General features: G+C 38.2%; 1 protein-coding gene across 2 annotated transcripts; it reads right to left on the bottom strand.

Annotated features, from left to right (window-relative positions):
* Positions 1–245: 245 nt before the first annotated feature.
* Positions 246–22,033, bottom strand: LOC118225568 (tyrosine-protein kinase Lyn-like). 2 transcript variants are annotated; one of them, XM_035414119.1, is made up of 13 exons: positions 21,783–22,033; positions 16,716–16,852; positions 14,008–14,062; positions 13,813–13,918; positions 13,410–13,508; positions 13,025–13,128; positions 12,315–12,464; positions 11,408–11,560; positions 7,448–7,630; positions 7,138–7,214; positions 5,943–6,096; positions 5,274–5,405; positions 246–1,871 (listed from the first exon to the last, which is right to left on the bottom strand). In XM_035414119.1, the coding sequence occupies exons 2-13, from the start codon at positions 16,845–16,847 to the stop codon at positions 1,669–1,671; spliced, it is 1,548 nt and encodes a 515-aa protein (XP_035270010.1). In that variant the 5' UTR covers positions 16,848–16,852; positions 21,783–22,033; the 3' UTR covers positions 246–1,668. The 2 variants fall into 2 exon arrangements, with proteins under 2 accessions (XP_035270010.1, XP_035270011.1); XM_035414120.1 differs by having other exon boundaries at positions 1,452–1,871; positions 16,776–16,852.
* Positions 22,034–24,332: the final 2,299 nt, after the last annotated feature.

The raw sequence follows: 24,332 nt of genomic DNA, 5'->3' as shown, positions 1-24,332 counted from the left end.
TAATGCAGCTCATCGATAGTCCACAAAAACTAAACGCCTTTGGTAAATAAGAACTATGTGCAATGTAGGTGGTACCATACCGCTGTGGCTCATCTATTAAGCAAATTGCATCTCAGTATGCAGAGGGTTATGTATAGAAATAGTGGTCCTTGTTGGCTTTATTGCTATTGCTTAACTTGCCTATTTATTTTTGCATGCACATTCGTGTCTAAAGATATATTTCTGAGATTAATAATGTCCGAGACTTTTTTTTTTTTTCTTTTTTCCCCCTCTACTGTCAACTTGACTTTCTCCTGGAAGAGTGATTCTGTCCTCCTCCAAAATTCCAAATTCTGATACTCAATACTGTAGCATAAGCCATACTGACCACACACGGTCAGACACCCTATTATGGTACTTTACTGTGGCTTGTTTTCCCTCTACCTATTTGTTGCATACTGAAGTGGATTTCTTGTCACAAAGGTCATCTTATTTGTTACTGTTCACTTTAAGTTGCGTAATTAAATTGGGGAGCGGGGGATGGGGTGCAAGTGGAGTATCATAGATTATTGGCTAGAGTAAAACCTTATTCTTCGACATACTGCTAAATTGGAATGATACAGTAATTTCATTGTGGTCAAGAACAATCTAAAGATTTCAGTGTTCTTATGGAGTGTGCTGCAAACGGAAAAGGAAAATATTTAAGCATTTTTATTCTGAATGCCCTATTCTGAACGGGTATATTGCACAGAGCTCAAAGGCATTGTTCTAGTCAAATTACATTTAGTACAGATTATAGTTTTATGTAACAAAAAAAAAATAGTTTCATAAACATGTATATAATGCAGGCCTAATAAATATGATTATTCAGAATGAGTAACCCGAACCAGTATAAAAAAATGTCACAGTTGACTAAACACACATTTCAATTACTAGCGTAGTCAATGGGTAACCACTAATTATCAAACAATTCTGAATACTTGATTCAATTCTTGAAGGAGAATGAACCATCCCCAGGTGACCAAGGACGAATATGCATGTTTCCCCAAATCTGTTTAGTGGAATGACCTTGTGTTAAGCATACTAAGCTTGCTGTGTCCTGAGGGGTTTTTGATTTCTGACAACTAACCACAACAATGGTGGTGGTTGTATGAATATTGAGGGATTACCAAGTAAAGAATAGGTTAAAACAGTAACCACTAATTATCAGACAATTCCAAACAATTCTTAATTCAGTTCATGAAGGGGAATAAACCATTCCCAGATGACTAGTGCTGTCAAATAACTTTCATATGTCCATTTCATAGTCATGTTAAATTATGAAGCACCACAGTCATCTGCATTCCTTATATCTGAAATGCTTCTTGTGCTTGGATTCCTGGCATTGGTTTGTGGTGCTGTTTCCCCTGAGGCTGGTTGGCAGTCACTGTGCTCACAAAAGTTGAAAATACTAGAAATTCCACCCTGGCAATGTCAGTGACTCCCAGGGTGGTGATCTCAATGATCAGTATAGGAGACTTCACACACACTGGCAGAAAAATAAGCCACAAAGTAAAAATATGTCAAAGCAGATGAGTTCTTTTTCTCTCCACTGATTGATGCAGAATCATTTCCATAAGCTTGCTCTGTCCATTGCAGAAATTAAGTCTTGAACAAATGATGCTGCACATCCACTTGTCAACTGCCACTTTATGGCTGTTGTTGGTACTGGCCCTCCGTGGCTGTGTAGAAGTCATCTAGCACACTCTGCATGTAGTCAAATGTAGGCCTGTCTTCCGGCTTGTCCTTCCAGCACACTGTCATGATTTCGTAGAGCTCTTTTGGACAGTTTTCAGGACATGACATCCGATAACCTCGCTGGATAGCAGTCATTACATCTGCATTGCTCATCCCTATGGAAATAAACATGACCAGTAAACAGATGAGGGCAAGTGAGAAATTGTGAATCATTCTCTATTTTTCAGTCTAGTACTACGAGTGTGACCCAGTCTGTCAAAATAAGCAAAGATCTTGGTGAACTCCTCTAATGTGAAATCATCACTAAATCACTAATGTATTTCCAGTCCAAACCCAAAGGTAATCCTTCCATTATCTCGCAGCATTATGGTCACATTTACAGAAAAATCCAGAGACCTATGGATGCAAATATCCCCAATGCTATCCTTGTCCATTCATTTCATTTGAATGTTGCTGATACAGTAGCAAGGAAAGGTTTGTGAACCCTTTGGAATTACCTGGATTTCTGCATGAATCATTAAACGTGGTCTGATTTTAATCAAAGTCACAATAATAGACAAACACATTCTGTTTAAACTAGTAACACACAATCAATTACACTTTTCATGTCTTTATTGAACACATTGTCCAAACATTCACAGTTCAGGCCGGAAAACGTATGTGAACCCTTGTATCTAATAACTGGTAGGACGTCTTTCGCAGAAAGAACTGCCAATGTTTCCTACAGTATAGCCGCCGATCAGACTTGCACAATGGTTAGGAGGAATTTTAGACCATTTCTCATTACAAAACTGCTTCATGCCACACCATCTCAATTGGATTAAGGTCTGGACTCTGACAAAATTTGAATTTTCTTCTGTTTAAACCATTCTATTAATTTACTCGTGTTTTGGGTCATTGTCTTGTGGCATCACCAAACTTCTATTCATCTTCATGTGACGGAACACTACCCTGACATTCTCCTGTAAAAGTCATTGATACAATTTTGAATTATTTGTTCCCTCAATGATTGCAAGCAGTTCAGGCCCTGATACAGCAAAGCAGCCCAAGACCGCGATGCTCCCTCCACAGTTTCAGTTGGAGGAGGTTTTGGTGTTGGTGAGCAGTGCTTTTCCCCTCCAAACATAGTGTTGTGCATTTCTGCAAAAAAGTTACACTTTTGTCTCATCCATCCATAGAACATTGTCCCAGAATTGTTGTGGAACATCCAGGTGGTATTTTGCTAACATGAGATGTGCAGCAATGTTTTTTTGTTGAAGAGCAGGGGTTTCCTCACGGTGTCCTCCCATGAATACCATTCTTGTTTAGTGTTTTTCTTATAGTGGACACATGAACAGACTTTAGCAAGTTCAAGATATTTCTTGTCCATTACCATTACCCTTGGGTTCTTTTTGACCTGCTTCAGCATTGCAAGCTGTGCTCTTACCACGATCTTTACAGGACGCCCACCCCCAGGGAGAGTAGCAATAGTACTGAATTTTCTACATTTTCCTCCAACTTGTCTTATTGTAGATTGACGAACACTCAGGCCTTTAGAAAAGCTTCTGTAGTCTTATCCAGGTTTATGCATCTTTACATTTCTTATTCTAAGGTTCTCTGAAAATTGTTTTGTACAGGGCATGGTTCACATGAACTCTGTCAGTAAGCAAACTTTGTGTGCCTTTTTTATAGGGCAGAGCACCTCCAACCCACACCGCCAATCTCATCTCATTGATCGGAACACCTGACTCCAAGTTGCTTTATAGAAGTCATTAGCCTCAAGGTTCACATACTTTTTACAACCTAAAATTTAAAATGTGAATATTTAAATTATGCTTTCAGTATTGACAAGAAGTGCAACTATTTCTTTGTTATTAGTTTAAGCAGAATGTATTGGTCTATTATTGTGACTTAGATAAAGATCAGACCACTTATAATGAGTAATTCATGCAGAAATCCAGAAAAATCCAAAGGGTTCACAAACTTTTTCTTGCAACTGTATATTGGAAGCTCTCCTCCCTGGACACCCCCTTCGGCTTTATATCACGTAAGGGGCTTGGTTTGATGCGTTCAAATCTAAGGAGCGTTACTTTTTAAATGGACGTGATTGACATAATAAAGAAATTTTAACGACTTTAATGTACAAGCATTTCTTCCTTGTCAGTGTGACTTAGGTAGTGTTTCCTGTTCCCCTGATTCTGAGCTTGCACTAGAATACTTTTCCTATCTATATCTTTGACAGACAAGCCTGCTCCCATTAAATATTTAATATTAATATTTAACAGCCATCTCTGATTCTGGACGTGATCATCAAGATTTTTTAAAGGGGTTAAATCCTTAAAGTGTACTATCTCCACCTCCCTATCAGAACTAGTGCTGTTCAATTATGGCATCTTTACCAATAAAAAAGGAGTATGTAATGTCTTTAACTGACACTTTATTTAAGCAGGGCATCTATTTGAGAGGGACAGTGTCCCTCTCAGTGGCTCAAATAGCCTTGGACGGCCAGGGAATAGCTAATCTCAAATTCCAAACCCATTTAACTGCATACCCTACAGTTATTAACAATCTATTTTATTTTCATGAGATTACTACTCAGGAAGTATTAGACGCTTTGCTTATTACTCTTGTTAAAAGAGACATTCTTGATTCATGTCCAGCTCTCCGCTCACCTGACAGCTGAACCTGTTGCTCATATGTCTAATTTGACAATTCTGACAGTTTTTTTTTGTGTGCCATTTTTCTCCCATTTTCTCCCCAATTTTAGTCGTTATACCAATTCCCTGTGTGAATCACGGTCCTGGTCTATGCACTATCCTCTGTCGGTCTGGGGTGGGTGTAGACTCCGATACATGTGGAGTCGCCAGCCGCTTCTTTTCACCTGACAGCGAGGAGTTTCACTGGGAGAGTGTAACACGTGCGGAGGTTCACGCTATCTCCCCCAGATCCCCTCCCTGCTGAACAGGCGCCCCGACCAACCAGTAGGAGTCACTAATGCAACGATCAGGACTCATACCCTCACCGGCTTCCCACCCGCGAACACTGCCACTTGTGTTCGTAGGAACGTCTGACCAAGTCAGAAGTACCGCTGCCGGGGATTGAACCCGGGTCTCTGCGGTGGTAGGCGAAATTCTGTCTGGTTTTATTCTGACTTGGAAAGTGGCACACATACATACTGTACATCTGAACTTTCTTCAGAATTTACTTTTCTGGTTGATTTTGACCCTGCGACCCTGATCAGAAATAAGCAGGTATAGATAATGGTGGATGGATGGATGGATAGCTGATCTTTAAAGAATAGAGGAAATTAAAATGTTTATCTGTCAACATTCTTTCTAGCAAGCAGGCTTATAGAATTGGCTATGTACCTCCCATTTTCAACCAGCAGGTGTCAGTGGCAAACTTTTAGAAGAATTAAAAAAAAATGTATACCTATTTTTCACTTCATGGCAAATGACAAAAAAAAAAAACAGAAGTCATTCAGAACAATTAAAAACTGTAACCCTACAAAATTCTGGCATGTGAGTTGAAAACTATTTGTTGGGTTGTGTTGGATTTCATTATGTGAATGCTCTCACCTGGGTAAGGTATTTTTCCATACGTGACCATTTCATATAGAAGAATTCCAAATGACCACATGTCTGATTTAATCGTGAATGACCCATAGTTGATAGCCTCAGGTGCTGTCCACTTTATTGGAAACTTGGCCCCTGCAACAAAAAGTATGTCAGCTTCCTGAAAAGCCTTATGCAGCAGTTGTTCTTTTTTTTTTTTTTTCTCAATATTCAGCTTAGTTTCATTTAACATACAGTACCAGTCAAAAGTTTGGACACACCTGCTTAAACAAGTTTTTTCATGATTAAAAATGCTTTAAACTGTATAAACTTGTCTATAGACAAAAATGAAAATGTCAGCTCATTGGGGGGGGGGGGGGGGGTGCATTGTTTTGTTATTTAAATATCTTGGTACGTATTGGTGTTCATGATCACATCTATCTTAACAGGTGCTCCAGGACCTGTAGAATTTTTCATATTAAAAAAATAAAATAAAGACCACATGCCATATTTCAAAATGCACGGGGTATTTTATATCATTTTCACCACATGCAGTACCATCTATTTCCAATGGAGGGTAGAAGGGTGAAACTGATGTAGGAATAAATCCTTCTAATAATGACTTAGAAGTGCAATACATGAAAGAATGCTGCAATAGTTATTTTATTACAATAGTGCATAAAGAATACCCACCTTCTCTAGCTGTATACTGGTCATCTTCAATTACTCTCGCAAGGCCAAAATCAGCAATCTTGCACAACAGGCTCTCAGACACAAGGACATTTGCAGCTCTGAGATCTCTGTGAATGTAATTCTTCTTTTCAATGTAAGCCATCCCCTCCGCAATCTGAAAGAAATAGTTCTATTCACATCAGGCAACTGTCTAAATTGTGCTTGATATAAAAATGGTTCCGAAGGAGTTTGTTCTAAATTCAGTATTAGCACTTATGATGTTGTAACTTAACACCAATCAGAACACCAAAAGTTAGAATAAATATAAATGCTCATTAAATCAATCACTTAAGTTTTTTTTTTGTACTTTTAACATTTGAACTATGCCTGGATGACAACTTATCAGGCAACACTGCACAGCATGACAGTTATTGACAGATCACTTCTACAAAAACAGCAGATGTGCTGGTAACCATGACAGCTGAGGTGTGGTATCTTTCCTCCATTAGACCATAGATCCTTTTGCACTTGTTCCCCCTTAACATACTTTCAACTGAATAAAGGGAACTCACTGCAGTAATAACTTCTTTTAAGATCTTGAAATTTTCTGATTATTAACGATTACACAGACCAACTGTAGTGACAGACAATGACCATATAATATACATTCTTTGTCCCCCCTTGATAATTTCATTCATTTTTGAAAATAAGAAGTCAATGTTGTTCTGTGATATGGATCTAGACTAAGGTACTACAGTACAGTAATGCATATTAAGAGTAAATGGGTGCTGTTGCAGCTAGGGCAGAATTTCTATTGGCCTGGGTTTTTATAAAGAGGTCAAAAATATTGTATGCACTGCAGAATAAGCCTACTGCATAGTAACAGCCCAGTCATTTAAATTGCAACGATGACAATTGTGCAAGCTGAAGTTCCCTTTTCACGGTAGCCAGTGGAAAAACTGACATCACTGAATTTGTTTTCCCATGACAGCAGAATCTTATCAAGCGGCATCTATGCAAATCTATTTTTGAAAAAATAATCACAAGGGCTGCACAGTCTTAGGTCGATATTAATAGCCGATATAACCACATTAGCTGACACGAATGCTGATACCTCCCCGTTCTTAAATAAAAATAATAATGTCGATGAGAACAAAAGAACCTCCTCCCACCCATCAAGTCCAAAATTTAACAAACACACATACAAAAATCTTACCTGGGCTGAAAAGTCTATCAGCTTGGGCAGTAGTACTTTTCGACCTGAATCACTTTTTAAGAAATCAAGCAAGCTACCTAAAAATGACAAAGATATAGCACTTTCAGTTAACTGACAAACCTGAGACAATGACAGATTTATCTTCATTTTGAAGCCATTGAAATATATACGCAAATAGAAACAAATGCATGAAGGCCATGAAATAAACAGAATGGAACAGTGCATTTTCACATACACGCCTCTATGATTGGTTAAAAAGAAAAGAAAAGAGAAGAATATGGATGAAATATAGAAGGCCATGTTTAGCTACCGTTGGCCATGAACTCGGTGATGATGTAGATGGGCTCAGATTTAGTGACCACAGCATAAAGTCGCACCAATCTGTTGTGCTGGAGAGTTTTCATCAGGTTGGCTTCCTCCAGGAAGGCCTCCACAGACATGGTCCCAGGTTTCAGGGTCTTCACCGCCACATTGGTGCTGCCGTTGTAGGTGGCTGACAAAGAAACCCACATATTCTCAAGTACAAGCCCTCATCGCTCAACATGCTGCACATGCAGTTTGTGTACATTTGCAGACTGGGCCCTCTTCATGGTCAATATCTTGCTCTTTGCAAGAGACAGTATGGGGTACAAGTTAGAGTACTGACCTCATGACATTGAACTATAAAAATGGATAATCAACAAAAAAAAAATCAAAAAGGTAATACTGATTTTCTTTAGCTTGCCACAGGACAGTTACTCACAGATACAGTGTGCCAACAAGTAACAAAATGCAAATCAGCATATCATAAAGATTTACAAATTCACCAACCAAGCAAAAGCAGACCGACATGACATGCCAATGAGTACACCTCAAACAAAGGCCTCTTTCATTTTGATTCTGGCACAGCTGTGTGTCTCCACAGGATAAAGGCATATTGTAAAGAAAATATACTGTATAATGCTAGGCTTTGTCATAGGTGGTGCTTGTAGTATCAGGACTGAATGCAATGTTGGAAGCAACAGACAGCGTCCGGCAGAATATCTTTTAGTTGAAGAGACAACTATCCTGCACAGGGCCGGCGTTTAGGGGTGAAAGGTGATGACAATCCTAGGGGCCCACAGCCCTTGGGGGAAGGCCCACAAAAACCCCAGTAGCCTATTATGTAGGCCCCCCTTTCTATGACTAAATTATTATGCATAGGCCTAACTAACACTCATACCACACAATCATGCAATATTGATGAAAGAAGTTTCTGTTTTCTGAGCAATAACCCCCTTCTTTTAAAAAAAATGGTTTGGTCCATGGTTCGCTCCTCTTTTGAGAATTTGCGCGTAACGTAACGTTATTGCTCCCCAACTGCCGCAGCAGCCAGCAGGTTATTAATAGAGAAGCGCAATGCCAAAACAGAAAAATCGGGACGCCAAAAAAGAGTGGAGAAGAAGGAAAGAGAGGCCAGGAGCAGATCAGGAGCCCAGAATATAACAGATTTTTTTTCGAATAAAGGTGAGAGTATTAAGCTAGCTGTACAGGCACCCTGTGGCTGCCTGGGGCTTATCCAGCTACTAACGTTACTACGTTAACCAAATGACACTAACGTTTAACCTTACGTGCGGTCAGCGGTGTAAAATAATCGCCTGACAAGGCTGACATTACTAAATTATCCACTAAATATCAACCACAGAAAAGATCAGTAAGGTTGTAATTCGCCAAACGATACGCTGTCAAAAAAAATCCAGTAGCAGCAGGACACATTTTTCCATTCTTGCATGAGTGTTTACTAAACTGCTACGTTAGCCTGTTGACATGAGTCTTGTTAACGTTAAGAAGGGGCTAATCTTACAGTTTGCCCTCCTCATACAATGAGATGTTACATAGCTGCCTACCATGGTGATTTGAGTACGAGCAGCTACACCTTGTGGAGTATCTTGAGCCAGTATAATGTGAGTTTGGGTGTGTTGCACCAAGTGCTTGATTTTTACATAATAATACCCAGTGACTCTTTGTTGAGTGGTTAATTGAAAAAAAGAAAACTAATTGGGTGTATTGCGTCAGGCACTGTCAAGAACATAGAAGAACAGAAAAATAAAGAAAAAATGATAATACATAGTCTAAGAAAAAAAGTTGTGTAAAAACTTTGGCGATGCAAAGTCGGGGGGCAGGGGCGCACACCAATATTGTTTCAGGGGGCCCAGAATTCATAGCAACGGCCCTGATCCTGCATAAACAGGAAATAATCATTTGGGCATGTTGCAAGTTGTAAAATTTGATTCTTACTTACTGCACTTTCCTAAGTACAAAGGGTATGCTTTAAGAGGGAAAAATTGATTAATAGATAAAAAATTAACTAGAAATACCGCCTCGCGGTCGCGGTTGTATGCCTCCGCCAACCAGTAGCCAGTTTGGATATAGAATGTCACTTCATCAAGGCTTCATGTATGTGATAATTCACTCCTTCCCTGGTTCATTTTCCTGGCTAGATCAATGACTCTTCACATATTATATTGTTATATTATATTGAGTATTATGTTTTGTGAAGTCACAGTGACCTTGACCTTTGACCACCAAAATCTAATCAGTTCATCAGTTCATCCTTAGTTCATGCTCATTAGTCCTCAGTTCATGCTGTACAGCTAAGATGCTTTCAAAAATAATGAAATGAAAGGTTATAAATATCAAAAAAATTATATAAAGAGCAGTAAATAGTTAAAAACTAAATAAAATCAATGTTTGGTGTGACCACCCTTCGCTTTTAAAACTACATCAATTCTCTTAGGTACACTGTCCGGCAGTTTTATGAGAAAATCGGCTGGTAGGTTGTTCCAAGCATTTTGGAGAACTTGCCAAAGTTCTTCTGCAGATTTTGGCTGTTTCGCTTGCTTCTGGCTCTCCAGGTAATCCCAGAGACTCTTGACCAAGTTTTTATCTGAAAAGTAGTCTATTACTTAAAATATTACTTTATTTAACAAAATACAAAAATGTACCTGAGTCTAAGTGGACATTTGTGCCAAATTTGAAGAAATTCCCTCAAGGCGTTCCTGAGATATTGCGTTCACAAGAGAATGGGACGGACGTGAGGTCACAGTGACCTTGACCTTTGCCCACCAAAATCTAATCAGTTCATCCTTGAGTCCAAGTGGACATGTGTGCCAAATGTCAAGAAATTCCCTCAAGGCAAAAACGTGTTTTGTGAAGTCACAGTGACCTTGACCTTTGACCACCAAAATCAAATCAGTTAATCCTTGAGTCCAAGTGGACGTTCGTGCCAAATTTTAAGAAATTCCCTCAGGGCGTTCCTGAGATATCGCGTTCACGAGAATTGGGACGGACAGACGAACGGAAGGACGGACGGACGGACAGACGGATGGCTGTGCCGTCGCGGAGGCATAAAAAATGCGTGTTTTGAGTAAAATATGAAATAATATATATACTCTTAAAGAAATGGCTTCAGAGACAACCATTTTGTGAATTGTCTTGTTTCATAGGTTCATAGGGTTGAGAATGAAACCTACTCATATCAGGCATTTTGAGTCACCGTATAGTGGTTTTGTTTACTCTAAAAAAAAAAATACTAAAAAAACTGCGCTCACCAAAAGCCAAAAAGGAACTGCGCAGCAGTGGTTTCCTCCAAATGTCACAGGGGAAAAAGGTTTCACTTTAGTTTTTTTTTTTTTTTTTTTTTTGAGTCAAGGAGACCAAATAAACAAAGGGAACATCCTGAACTCAACCACCCCACTCCATTTGTATATTTGCTAAGGCTGGCTATTTCCTGGCATTCACAGCTAGGATGGGAGGCATATGAATACCCACCACATCATTACATCATTAAGTTCACAGCTGAGGTGAATACATATTCAATATAACTTATATAGACTGATCTATCATAGGTACTGTGATATGACCAGAATACATTACCACAAAAAACACTGGATCATGCAGTTTACATCATGCAGTTTACAACTATGATAGGCATGGCCAGTCACTTTGCAGCACTCGAAGAATTTGACCTCAAAGTGTTTCACATAGAATATGTGCACGCATACAGAACAGGCCAATAGGCCACCTGTGCTTTTTTTTTCTTTCTTTTCTTTAGGTTGAGTTGAATTCTGTTAATTTATGAATATTTCTTGAATAACAAACCAAACTACAACATCACCTACAATTTCTACCTACAATATCACAAAAGGATATATATAAATATATATTGTTTTACTTAGACTTAACTATCTTAGACAAATGACTTTCCTCAAACTAGCCAATTAAAAAGTAAAGCTGAATGTGCCTGACTCACCCATCCACACTTCACCAAATTGTCCAGCTCCAAGCTTTTTCACCATCCTTAGGCACTCTTTGGAGATCTCCCACGCGTCTTTGTCCCATGGCATCTGCGCTTTCGGCTTCACACATGGCTTGTCCAGCTTCCGACAAAGTCCATCTGCTTGCTCTACACCACAAACACACTCCCTTCACGTGGCTGGCCTTGTATTCAGCAAACATTTATTTAGATGTAAATAAAATGACCCTGTGCAATCACTTTCCTTCTAACATGTAAATGTTCATTAAGGCAAATAGATAATGATGAAGATAATGATGTCGACTTATGCATCCCAAATTTATTAACAGGGAAATAAAAATCTTTCCTTTCGATGTACGTCATTTATAAACACGAAACCTAGAGGTCGGACAAGGTCTGATAAGTTCACCTCTGATTGGCAGCCCACTTAACAGACACTCCACTGTTGGTAAAAATGTAAATTATTATGCTGTGTGCATAAGAAACAGTCTCCAAAAGACCAAACCAAAAAAAAAAAAAACTCAGTTTAAATCGAATATATTCCTTTGTTTTCTTCAGGATGAAAAACAATTGCAGTTCAAACTGAATATCTTAACTGTATAAAATCTTAAATCACAGTGCTTATTTTCTATGGTTTTTAAAAACTGCTTATTTTCACTGCATACAGTTTTTATTGTGTATTGTGTATATGGTTCTTGCTGATTGGTTCTTGCTCCAAATCAGCTTGTAACACCCATGTGTAGTGCGTAAAACCTTGAGTAATCATTAATCAAAATGAAGGGTCAGGAAAAATTAGACAGTACAAGCAAATGTAAATGTATGCGCATTAAATAAATACATACCATAAGCAGTGCAATATTACTGGACAATCGGAAAATAGGAAGAAAGCTGCAATTAGACTCACTTTGGTAATGCTTTATCATGCTGTGTAAGTCAGAGAAGGTGATTTTGGGAGATACATAGAAACCACCATTGTCCATTGCGCGAATTTTGTAGTGCTTGACAGCATCTGCACCCTGGACATCTACATCTCTGATTGAAAGTGAGTAACTTCCTGATTAAAACAAGTAAAACAGAAACACCCAGGATTAAAAACAAACAAAAATCTTCAGCCTTGATACATAACATTTAATGAAGTCCTTTCACATGGTTGAAAATGTGTCTAATGGTGTCGCATGCTTGGAATGGCATTTGTTATATCTTTTTACCCTTTATAACCTAAACTTGCAACTCAATTACAGAACTTGAACTTCTTTAAATGTTTTACACAACTAAACTTTAACTTTATATATTTAGCTATTATCTGAGAAAATATATCAAGGTATTGGCACTTCTTTGTAACTTTAATTTGTCTGATATGTTCATGCAGACCCACTGCGTTGGATGTTTGCTCTGAAACTGCTTCCATGGACCTCAGCCGATAAATGCTGCTATCATATATCCCTGAGTCTGAAATGTGCCTGATTCCAGTATGACACTAGAAGGATGTGATATTCACTGTTACTTAAAATATTACTGTGAATTAGTTATACTGTGGTGGATGCGGATATTTAGCTGACACTCTTAGAAGTAAGATTAAAATCTAGGTAAGGCAATAGCAATACTTAAATGTACCTTTTGATGTTTCACTCTCTCGAATAAGGAAAGATCCTGGTTTGTTTGCTGGGGCCAGCAGTTGCCGCTCAGCATCTTTTCTGGTAATGGCTTTAAAGAACCATCTGTGTAAAACAAGAGAAAAACAATGTTAAGAACCTCTATAATTTTCTCATGCCAATTTGTATAGACACATATCAACTCATTTCTAAGATACAGTAGGCAAATGTGTCCCATTTGGTCATTTTACTATAAATGCCTGTTCAGTTGCATGGCATACAAACATGGCAAGGTATTAAACTGTAATGTTTCAAGATGGTACATGATAGAAAATACAACTCATAATATAATCTTGGCATTCGTAATCAGTGAATTGTGGCCAAAGCTGAGTGCACCACATACTTACTCCTCAGTCTCAATTGTGTTTGCTTCAGCTACATAATTACAGGGAATAAGGCCTTCTTTCTTCGTTACAAGAGACTTTGCCCTCCACCATTCTCCTTTCCTTTAAAAAGCGAGACATAAATGAAACAGTAAATTCTATATGACACATCTGTATGTACACAGGTGGCAAATTAAAAGTACCTGAAAATAAATGTTGATGTCAAATTAAATGTGCCAGTACTCAACTATCAGCAATTACAAACCATTCAAGAAATATAAAAATCTACCCCCTGTAAATTCATGCCTGATATCCATAGTAAGGATAATTCATGGTTCTAATACTGTGCTCCTGATATTATCGTACTAAAAAGATTTAAAATATCACAATGTCCCACAGAAATGGAAGTAAATAGCAATAAACATACTCTTGAAGAATTTTAAGGCGTTCTCCCTTCTTAAACCCCAAATCCTCTGCATGTTTTGCTTCATATGGGTACAGTGCGATCACTATTTTGCCAGATTCTCTTTGCTCTGTAACAGAAAAAGGATCGTTATGTAGTATTACTTAAAGTTGTTCACTAAAAAGAGAGAAGTACAGTAAGGAAGAAACACAAACATACCTTCCAATGTTTGGAACACTTGGCCAGGCAGAAGTCCACTTTGAGCTGAAACATTCTATAAAAAAAAACAACTGAGTATTTATGCATTTGAACAATAAACAGTATGCCATAGTGCAAAATGCAAACATTGGTATTTTCTGACTTTGATTAGTATGGATGTTAGTACTGATGAAAACTTTAACAGAAAGCAATATTCTTGTTTCTTCCGTTATCTGTATAACTAAAATGATGCTTAGCTGATTTCTGCAAAGAGATGTAAAATATGCTTTATGTTTCCACAGGCCTAAATTCAAAATTAGTGCAGCTAAATATAGTTCAATATGCTAATCTGACATACTGTTTAATTCTTACTTAGTGTAGCAGGAAGAATTATGAAATATTCCATTAGGGTAAAAAAAACATTCATTTTGATATTCCATGTAACATTTATTATGATATATGATATTGTGTTATGTGTTATTGTTGTAAATCTGCCATTGTAAACTTCCCATTAGATGATTTTTTTTTTTAAATAAGAAAAAAAAAACTACGACCTGCGGCCAAGCAATGTACAGTTGAGGCCAAATGTTTACATACACCCACGCTTCAAACTCAGTTTTTCACAACTCCACACATTTCATGTTAGCATACATTTCTCTTGGCAAGTCAAGTACAGCATCTACTTTGTTCACCTTAGAGGTAATTTTAAAACAATCGATTAGAGACAGATTTATTTCAGCTTTAATTCACTATATCAGAATTCCAGTGGGTCAAAGGTTTACATACACCAAAATTGACTGTCTCTTTAAACAGTCTGGAAGATTCCAGAAATTGAGGTAATGACCTTCGGCTTCTGATTGGCCAACTGTCATAATTAGGAGTTAATTGGGAGTTAATTGGCACCTGTGACTGTATTTAAGGGCCTACCCTTAGAGCCACTGCCCATTTGCCCTTGATACCATGGAAAAATCCAAGCAACTCAGCCAAGACCTCATAAAAAAAACTGTGGACCTCCTTAGAAGCAATTTACAAACAACTGAAGGTACCACAAGCATCTGTACAAACAACTGTATGCAAATATTAATATTTTGGGACCACACAGACACAGCATTGTTCAGGAAGGAGGCACAAATAAACTCCCAGGGTTGAGCGTACTTTGGTCCGAAAGGTTCAACTGAACCCCAAGACAACAACAAACCAACTGGTGAAGGAGTTGGAGGCATTAGGTACCAAATTATCTACATCCACCATTAAGAGATTCCTACATCACCATGGCCTGAAAGGCTGCCGTGCAGGGAAGAAGCCCCTACTCCAAGGCATAAAAAAAGCCAGAATGAAGTTTGCAGGTGATCACCAGGCTGAAGACCTAGCCTTTTGGAGGAGTGTTCTCTGGTCAGATGAAACAAAAATTGAACTGTTTGGCCATAATGATCAGTGCTATGTATGGAGGAAAAAGGGTGAGGCTTTTAATCCAAAGAACATCATCCCAACTGTGAAGCATGGGGTTGGCAGCATCATGTGGGGGTGTTTTGCTGGAAAAGGGACTGGTGCAGTTTAGAAAATAGATTGCATCATGAGGAAGGACGATTATCAAGAAATACTGAAGCAACACCTCAAGACATCAGCTAGAAAGTTAAAACATGGTCGCAACTGGGTCTTCCAGCAGGACAATGACCCTACGGAGTGGCCATCACATCATATGGGGCGACATAGCTCAGGAGGTAAGAGCGGTCTGGCAGTCGGAGGGTTGCTGGTTCGAGCCCCGCCCTGGGCGTGTCGAAGTGTCCCTGAGCAAGACACCTAACCCCTAAATGCTCTGGTGAATGAGAGGCATCAATTGTAAAGCGCTTTGGATAAAAGCGCTATATAAATGCAGTCCATTTGCCATCACAAAGCCCTGAACTGAGTCCCATAGAAAATTTGGACTGAAATGAAAAGGCATGTCCAAGCAAGGAGGCCCACAAACCTGACTGAGTTACATCAGTTGTGTCAGGAGGAATGGGCAAAAGTATTGTGAAAAGCTTGTGGAAGGCTACCCTAAGCGTTTAATTGAAGTTAAAGCAATTAAAAGGCAATGCCACCAAATACTAACAAAGTGTATGTAAACTTTTGGCCCACTGAAAATCTGATATAGTACATAAAAGCTGAAATAAATCTGTCTCTTAGCTATTATTTTGAAATTGCCTCTTATGGAAATAAAGTAGATACCCTAATTGACATAACACAGGAAATGTATGGAAACATTAAATGTGTGAAGTTGTGAAATTGAGTTTGAATGTCTTTAGCCTAGGTCTATGTTAACGTTTGGCCTCAACTGTATGTTGTCCTTAAACTGTAGCTTGGCATCCACCACTGACTTTAAAATGCAGCCTGTGTTGGATGGCAACATGCTTCTTAAAAACTTGCTTACACATTTTGTCACAGTTCAAGAAAAACAATGCATTCAAAGCAGTTTGGCTTTGTGATTTTCTAGAAAAACTGATTGTGGTTGTTTGGCTGTACCATTTCTCTTTAAACTTGAATGAAGCACAAAATCAAGCATGCAAGTGTGACAACTAAATACCTAAAAACGGTTAAATAAAGCAGCTATGTTAAATTTTTTATTTTTTTTTAAACAGCCAGGTCATGCATGATAAATTCTTCATCCACTACAGCATGTGAAAGCTGCCCTGCTAAGTGAATTGACTAGTGCAGGGAGACATGCTTTCTGAATTTGACTGACTACTTACTATGGCATGTGGTTTACTGGTGGTGGGATCTCTCGCATATCTATTTTGGTCAGTACGTACTGGTTGGGTTTTCTTTAGATCGTGTGCACCCCGGGCTTCGTCACCAGTCAGCTTGGATTTTCTACAGCCCATATTTTCTATCAAAAGAAGAAAAAAATGCTTAAATACTCAATATCACCAAAAAGGAAACTGTCACAAAGAAAAAAGGAGGTCAAAAGACAGAAGATGTACGAAACACAACATTCTTTAAGTCAAATCCCACTGCTTAATGACACCTATTCCAATTTGAGAATTCTAAATTTTAAGCATGCCACTCCAGGAGTGGGTGCTGTGAGCGGACTACAAACAGACCTTCAGAATTAACTGCATGTAAAGTTTCATTCCATGTGGAACTCTGGGATTTGTGAAAAAAAACCAAAACATACTCACGCACGCACGCATGCACACACGTACACACATACACACACACATACAGGTGCACACACACACACACACACACACACACAAACGTACACACCCACACACAGTTAGATATACCCATGAGCGTTAAAATGGTAGTGTGAAAACAGTTTATTGACATCTGTACTAATTTGGCTGTTTAACAGTGAGAATCGGTCATCATTGATGGGTCCATCTCTCAAATTTAAAGTACGGTAACACATATTTGGATTCAGTGTTTCCTGCAATAATATTCCAATAATTTGAAATATAAAGCAGCAAAATATGAAACAACTTGTCCATTCAGTACATACAACTACTTTAACACACAGTATTAAGTGGTTAACGTAATGACGCCAACATAATTATTTGATGGTGTCATTACATCAATGGTAGCACACAATACTAAAACATAATTCCCAAGCATTGCATATGATCATGTGTCCACTAATTATCTTATGCATACAACCTGGAAAAAATAGCTGGTAAATCTATACTAAATTTCAAAAAGTATGTGGACACTTGAATATCACACCCATGTACTTGTTGAATCTCATTCCAAAATCATGGGCATTAATATTGAGTTGGAACCTGCTTTGCTGCTGTAACAATCTCCACTCTTCTGGGAAGGCCTTCTAGTAGAGAGCATTAATGAGGTTGGGCACTGATGTTGGGCACAAGGCCTGGCTCACAGTCAGTATTCCAATTCATCCCAAAGGTGATTGACGGGGTAGAGGACAGGGATCTATGCAGGCCAGTCAAGTTCTTACCCCCAAACTCAACAAACCATTTCTTTATAGACCTTGCTTTGTGCATGGGGACACTGTCATGCTGAAACAGAAAAGGGCCTTCCCCGAACTGTTGCCACAAAGTTGGAAGCGCACAATTCTCTAGAATGTCATTGTATGCTGTAGCATTAAGAGTTCCCTTCACTGGAAGGGACCTAGCCCAAACCATGACAAACAGCCCCAGATCATTATTTCTCCTCCACCAAACTTGGCCCTATTCAGGCCAGTACAGTTGGCACTATGCATTCTGTGCAACCCAGATTCATCTGTCAGACTGCCAGACAGTGAAGCGTGATTCATCACTCCAGAGAATGCATTTCCACTGCTCCAGAGTCCAATGGCAGTGTGCTTTACACAACTCCAGTCGGCACATGGCATTGGTGATCTTAAGGTTTGTGTACGGCAGGATGACCATGGAAACCCATTTCATGAACCTCTTGACAAACAGTTCTTGTGCTGATGTTGTTTCCAAAGGTATTGGAACTCTGTAGTGAGTGTTGCAACTGAGGACAAATGATTTTTACATGCTACATGCTTCAGCACTCAGTTGTCCCATTCTGTGCACTTGTGTGGCTTCCTGCTTCGTTTTTGAGCTGTTGTTGCTCCTATGTGTTTCCACTTCACAATAACAGCACTTGCAGTGCCACGTAGAAGTCACTGAGCTCTTCAGTATGACCCATTCTACAGACAATGTTTGTCAATTGAGATTGCATAGCTGTATGTTTGATTTTATGCACCCGTTAGCAATAGGTGTGGCTGAAATAGCCAAAACCACTCATTTGAAGGGATGTCCGCATACTTTGGAAATGTAGTGCACCAACACCAAAAGCATGCAGTTAACACTGAGCCTAAAGACTAGTGTGACACTGTAGAGCCAGAGGCAACTTGTGTACCAGTATCTATAATTAAAGTAACATACACTATTTGAAATTAAGAATTACAGAATTTAGAGAATGTAATGCAGGATTTTAAGTCACCAGAAGTCAGTCATGTTCAGAACATTGGTAGAGATAAAAAAAATGTTTGAGTGAAGAGCAAGTAAGGGTGGGGTGACAGAGAATAGAGGTTCTCTTTGACCTTTTTTCCTTTAATAATCAAGATGGGTTTAAAATAGATATTTCTTCCTAGATTTTTTTAGAAAGGAAAGACGGGAGCCCGCACTCTTAATGAATAGATATAGCCTAGATTATGAACATCTTTCCTTTCTAGATTTGCAAAAAAGAGAAATATATTATAATTATATTATATAATATTATTGCTTAACTATAAATTCAACATCAGGTGGACATTGGTAAATTTGTGGAAACATTTCTTCCAGAAGCACATAGAGTTGTTTCTTTGACAGTAAATTATTTTTTGAGTTAATAAATAACAACCTTTTCTTAAAATATTTAATCTGAATAGAGGATGACTCAAGAATGTCAGAAAAACAAAATGTGACTGATTAACCTACAAGGAACAAAACTTTTCAATTAAACTGTAAGTTATATGCTGACAGACGCAAATAATACGTAATCATATAAATAAAAACATTTTAAATTGAAGGAAATTCCCTTCCCATGAAGAAATTGTGGTGCACTTAAGCAGGGAAGATGCTTGAACAGATACTTTCAGGGATGGACAAAATATTTTTACTTCCCAGAGGAAACACAGCACTGTTCATTCTGAGGTATTATTTCCTCAGACTTTGGTATTTGGTCTTAATGCCAGTTTAGCTGCTGAAGCCCATGATGCACTATGCCTGGTCTCTGACTCTAGACAGACTCCCCAAATTGCGCCTCATCCAGTTCTTAAGGTGAAAAGAGTATGTGTCTTCTGAAGACACATATGGAACATGAAACTGCATGAAAGGACAAAAATGTAGAATAAGAACCACAATTTTCACCAATGTCTCACTCCAACTTTCTCAAAAAGTAATAGCACCGGATTTGTACATTAAAGACAGGTTAATTAAGAGAAGCAAAGTAACATTCCTTCTAATAAACTCTTTACAGAACCAAAGAACATATTATTTGATGCGTTTATTTTGGAGGAAAAATGTTGAAGGACAAAAACAGGATCAAATAAACGACCCATTGTCTGCTTGGTAGAAAATACCAAACATGTTTGACCATGTTAAAATGTTAAATTTATCGTGCTGCAGATGGTTTTTGCTTTGAGAGAAGCCAGCTGTCAAGTTGCTATATTTTTAGGTTCCTGACAGGAAGCTGGAAGAACATTTTGGTCAGATTAGTGTAGTGTGCACCATGCAAGTAATTTCACACTTCCTCCAAAAGCCATAAGTAGGTTGAGATGGGGGATGGCAACACACAAATCTCTGGTGTTTAATACTGAGCAGTTTATTCTCATCCATATGTTAATTTCAGTCATATTCCACAACCAGTTACCCTTTTATCCTTAACCAGGAGTTTCCACTGGGTTTATGTTTAGTAAATTAATGTTTTTTCTCTCTCCAAATACATTAAAAGGCCTAAAGCTGGTGCTGTCACATTTCTTATCTTGGGGAATAACATCCGTGATGAATACACCACACTGTTATCCACACCATCTTCCCAAATATTCTCTATATCTGCCATACAAGACAAGCATAAATAATTAAAAGCTTCCTTCCTTACACATGGATATTTTGCTGCTGACTTCATACCAATATAACTTTGCAGTCTATGATATAACCATGAACAGTTAATAGGTTAACTGTTCATGATTATGGAGGGGGGGTTGGGGGGTCATACACTCATACCTATAGCCAATTGAAAGTCTCAAATTAACCTAACTATGTCTTTGGACCGTGGGAGGAACCTTGAGTTTATATGTGGGGAAAACATATTCACCACTGTGCCGCCCATCAAAAATAATATTAATTTAAATAATTGACTAGTTATTTGTTAAATTAACTAGTTTAGTTAAATTGACATTTATTTTATATATTAATGCATTGGACTTGTATTTCCCTAAAGTGGTGTTTAGCAAGTTCTGTTTCATTTATAAGAAAAATTCAGTTGTGTATTGATCAATAGTAAGCTAAAAGCAAAGTAAAATTCCAATGCATTGCACCGTAGATGGTATCCATTTTAAACTGTGACTAAAATTGCTGCCATACAAGTACTCTGATCATAGCAAAATCTTACCCTGGAGGAAAAGAGATAACCATTGCAACCGTTAAACATGTTCCATTAACTCGTGGAATTTAGCACAAGTACACTAATTATGGTTCACTTCCTTTGGCAAGATGTTATCAAGTTATAAGCTGTATTGGTGAGACTGCATTAGCATGGTCTATAAGGAGCTTGTAAATATAACGTACGTTGACTAATAGAAAGCACTGAACATTATGATTAATTCTGGTCTGCAATAGCAGCACTACAGTTAGGTGCACGCCCATGTCGTCCTATTGGTACGTAGACTATACGACGGTATGGGCCTTATGTATTGCCTGCCCCAACAATAAACGAATATGTTGTCAAATTCATATGTCATATTCATCATCATTATCACTATGATCATCGCCAAAATATGATCAGAATACCGATTGAAGGCATTAGACCAATATCGCGTACATATTTTACATGTGGGCTTAGGCTAGAGGAAGGAGTCTGTAGCAAGAAACATTAAGCACTGTGTCGCCACAATAAATTCCATCGTAATTAATCAACTAAATACAGACGCAGTGTGTCAGACACTGGCTAATTAAAAATCATCAGACATTCACATGGCAGAAACGGAGTGTAGGCTACAGTAGAATATACATATGAGTCCATACCCATAGGAATCTATAAAGAATCGAAATACTTCAGGAATACAGAGAATAAAATTAATAAAAACATGAAAAACTAATACGTACTCAGTTAGGAGGACGACTATAATTCGCCGGTGGTGATCCAGGTTAAATCTTAATGCAATCGCAATCCGACTTCCTTAAGTGTACTGAAGTCCGTCTCCAACTTCAGTACCATCACCCACTTCACAGAATAAGGAACTGTTCATTTGCTGGCAATTTTTTTTAAACTTCCTAGTACGCTGGGCGTTAATAATCTTTAATTAACAACGGTGTATTGCACAAACCAGCCCCCCGGAACAGACGCTGTATTTACAAGGGCTACAGAAAGCAGAAAGAAAAAAGAAAGAAATTAGTTTCGTAAATTCAGCCAATCACATTACATCACGGGGCAGCGTGCATTTATAGCCTATCATTGAGAACCTATACAAACTTAAATGTTCATGAGACATACAACTTTTATTTAATATAATGTCAGCCTATTAACACCCGACCAGCCATGCACATTTTACTTATAACTACATAGTTACATACTGTGCTCCCATAACCGCTCACATTGTGCAGAGATCAAGGAAGAAATATTGTTATTAATGTTATAAGCTAACATGAACATTTATGAGAATGTATAGCAATAATTAATAACAACCGAGTTTTTATACGGAATGAAGAACAACATTGAAACACACGTACGCACACATGCTGCATACTCGCCAATATCTGCGTGAGCGATGTTTAAATTAGGCAAATAATATTAGGACAGTTGAAACTTACCAACCTATAGCCAAACCGTTCTACAATACTGCTTCCCAGAAGCAACCTTTAAAACTGGATCAAAATTGCATAAGAAAACTATAATATAGTTTGTATAATTCCGATAAACCGAAAGTGGGCTATTGCCTAAAAAGTAAAAAGGCACATGACAAATACATCCACAGTACAGTTTTGAAATACATATAGTAATCCAGGATGCAATGAAATTGTAACAATTCATTTGGCCCGAGTTATGGCAAATAGGAGATCCGCAGAGCACAACACGACCAGAACTTCTCTTCATCTTTGGACTGTCACTACAAGCATATGATGTCTGCCTAGCTGCCATTCACATCGCTAGTTTTACATTTCCCCAATATGTATTCCACTGAAAAAAAACAAACAAAAAAAACATCAGCTTTCACTACATCATGTTTTTTTCAAATGACATATTAAATCAATTATCTTTTTAAAGCTTTTAAACCCCCGTGATTCTCAGCTGTGCTAAGTGTGTGATGATAATTACAATGAATGAAAAAATGTACTCATTATTTTCGTCAGGTCATTACTGGATAATTATTTATCTTTGAGAGACATGTAACTAAGAACTGAATATAATTAAGATTAAACTTCCTCTTTTGCGTCAACTGGCCATGGGCACATTCAGCATTGTGCTCCTTGAAACTTAAAACCAGAGCTCAGAAAAGATTATGCTTTCAGTATGGTGTATTGCACTTTTTCTCAATCGTCTTAGCCTCCCCAAACTACGAAAGAGGATTAGGGCCATGTGCAATTTTTTTTTGAGTTCTGACTTTAAAGTCAGAATTCTGACTTTATTCTCGGAATTCTGACTTTAATCTCAGAATTCTGACTTTAAAGTCAGAACTCAAAAAACGTGACCCTAATCCTCTTCCGTACCAAACTAATAATGTATCCTGATATCAGAAATAAAAATGATCTTTAACCACAAGGAGACATAAGTAAAAAAAAAAATCATGACCTCCTAAACGCTGATGTATGCATTATTATTAATAGTAATTTCTTCCAGTATCATTGAATTACAACTGCTGTTGAAAACCTTGTTGATCATGTTTTATCCTCTCCAATAACTTGTGCTGTTAGAAACGTAGTAGAGACTCTTGACTGGCTCAGAAAAAGGAAGCAGGTAAAATGTTCTCACCACAAACACTGGGCCTTGTAGCCTAGATTGTTTTGTTTGTTTGTTCAGATCAGCCAGGGTGCCTCAGGTTACCATTGGAATAGTTTCTCCCAACAACACACCAGGCACCCACAGGCAACCAGTATCCAGAGATACCCTCTTATCTGATTAGCTTCTCTGTAGATGGCTCATGAGTACATCAGAAGAGTACACTTCAGCTCCTGCCCACATTGTGCCGATTTCAGTGGTGCAGTAGTTACTTACTGAAAACTCCTGAAAACAACAACATAAGTCACACAGCAGCCGATCTCCTCTTTGGTCAATTTGATCATTTACTTTTCTACTGCTGAACAGATTTATCTATTTATTTTACGGAAATGCATTAAGACGTGTTTGACAAACAAAACAGAAAAGGCATCATAATTTACAGCAATGCATTTCAAACGCATGGCTGAAACATATCAACAGCATGCACCCTGAGTATATTATAGTATAGTTGGACCGCATACGGTGGTTCCCCAGAAAAAAATTGATTTGAAACTGTCTTAATACGGTAAAGCAGAAGTGCAGGAATCCCCATGAGTCACTCTCAATAACCTGGAAATTACATTGCAGTACATTACATTACAGGCATTTGGCAGACGCTCTTATCCAGAGCGACGTACAACAAAGTGTATAACCATAACCAGGAACAAGTATGACGAAAA

Source organism: Anguilla anguilla, chromosome 4 (genome assembly GCF_013347855.1).
Source record: "Anguilla anguilla isolate fAngAng1 chromosome 4, fAngAng1.pri, whole genome shotgun sequence".
Classification (NCBI taxonomy): domain Eukaryota; kingdom Metazoa; phylum Chordata; class Actinopteri; order Anguilliformes; family Anguillidae; genus Anguilla; species Anguilla anguilla.
The sequence above is the reverse complement of the archived record's forward strand: the minus strand, read 5'-3'. Positions and strand labels throughout refer to the sequence as shown.

Excerpts from the sequence above, each read along its gene's own strand:
- LOC118225568 (XM_035414119.1), bottom strand. The coding sequence starts at position 16,847 with ATGGGCTGTAGAAAATCCAAGCTGACTGGTGACGAAGCCCGGGGTGCA. Across the intron at positions 13,919-14,007 it reads AGTGTTCCAAACATTGGAAG|AGCAAAGAGAATCTGGCAAA; the intron begins GTATGTTTGTGT and ends TTTCTGTTACAG. Across the intron at positions 5,406-5,942 it reads CCAGTATACAGCTAGAGAAG|GGGCCAAGTTTCCAATAAAG; the intron begins GTGGGTATTCTT and ends TTTTTGTTGCAG.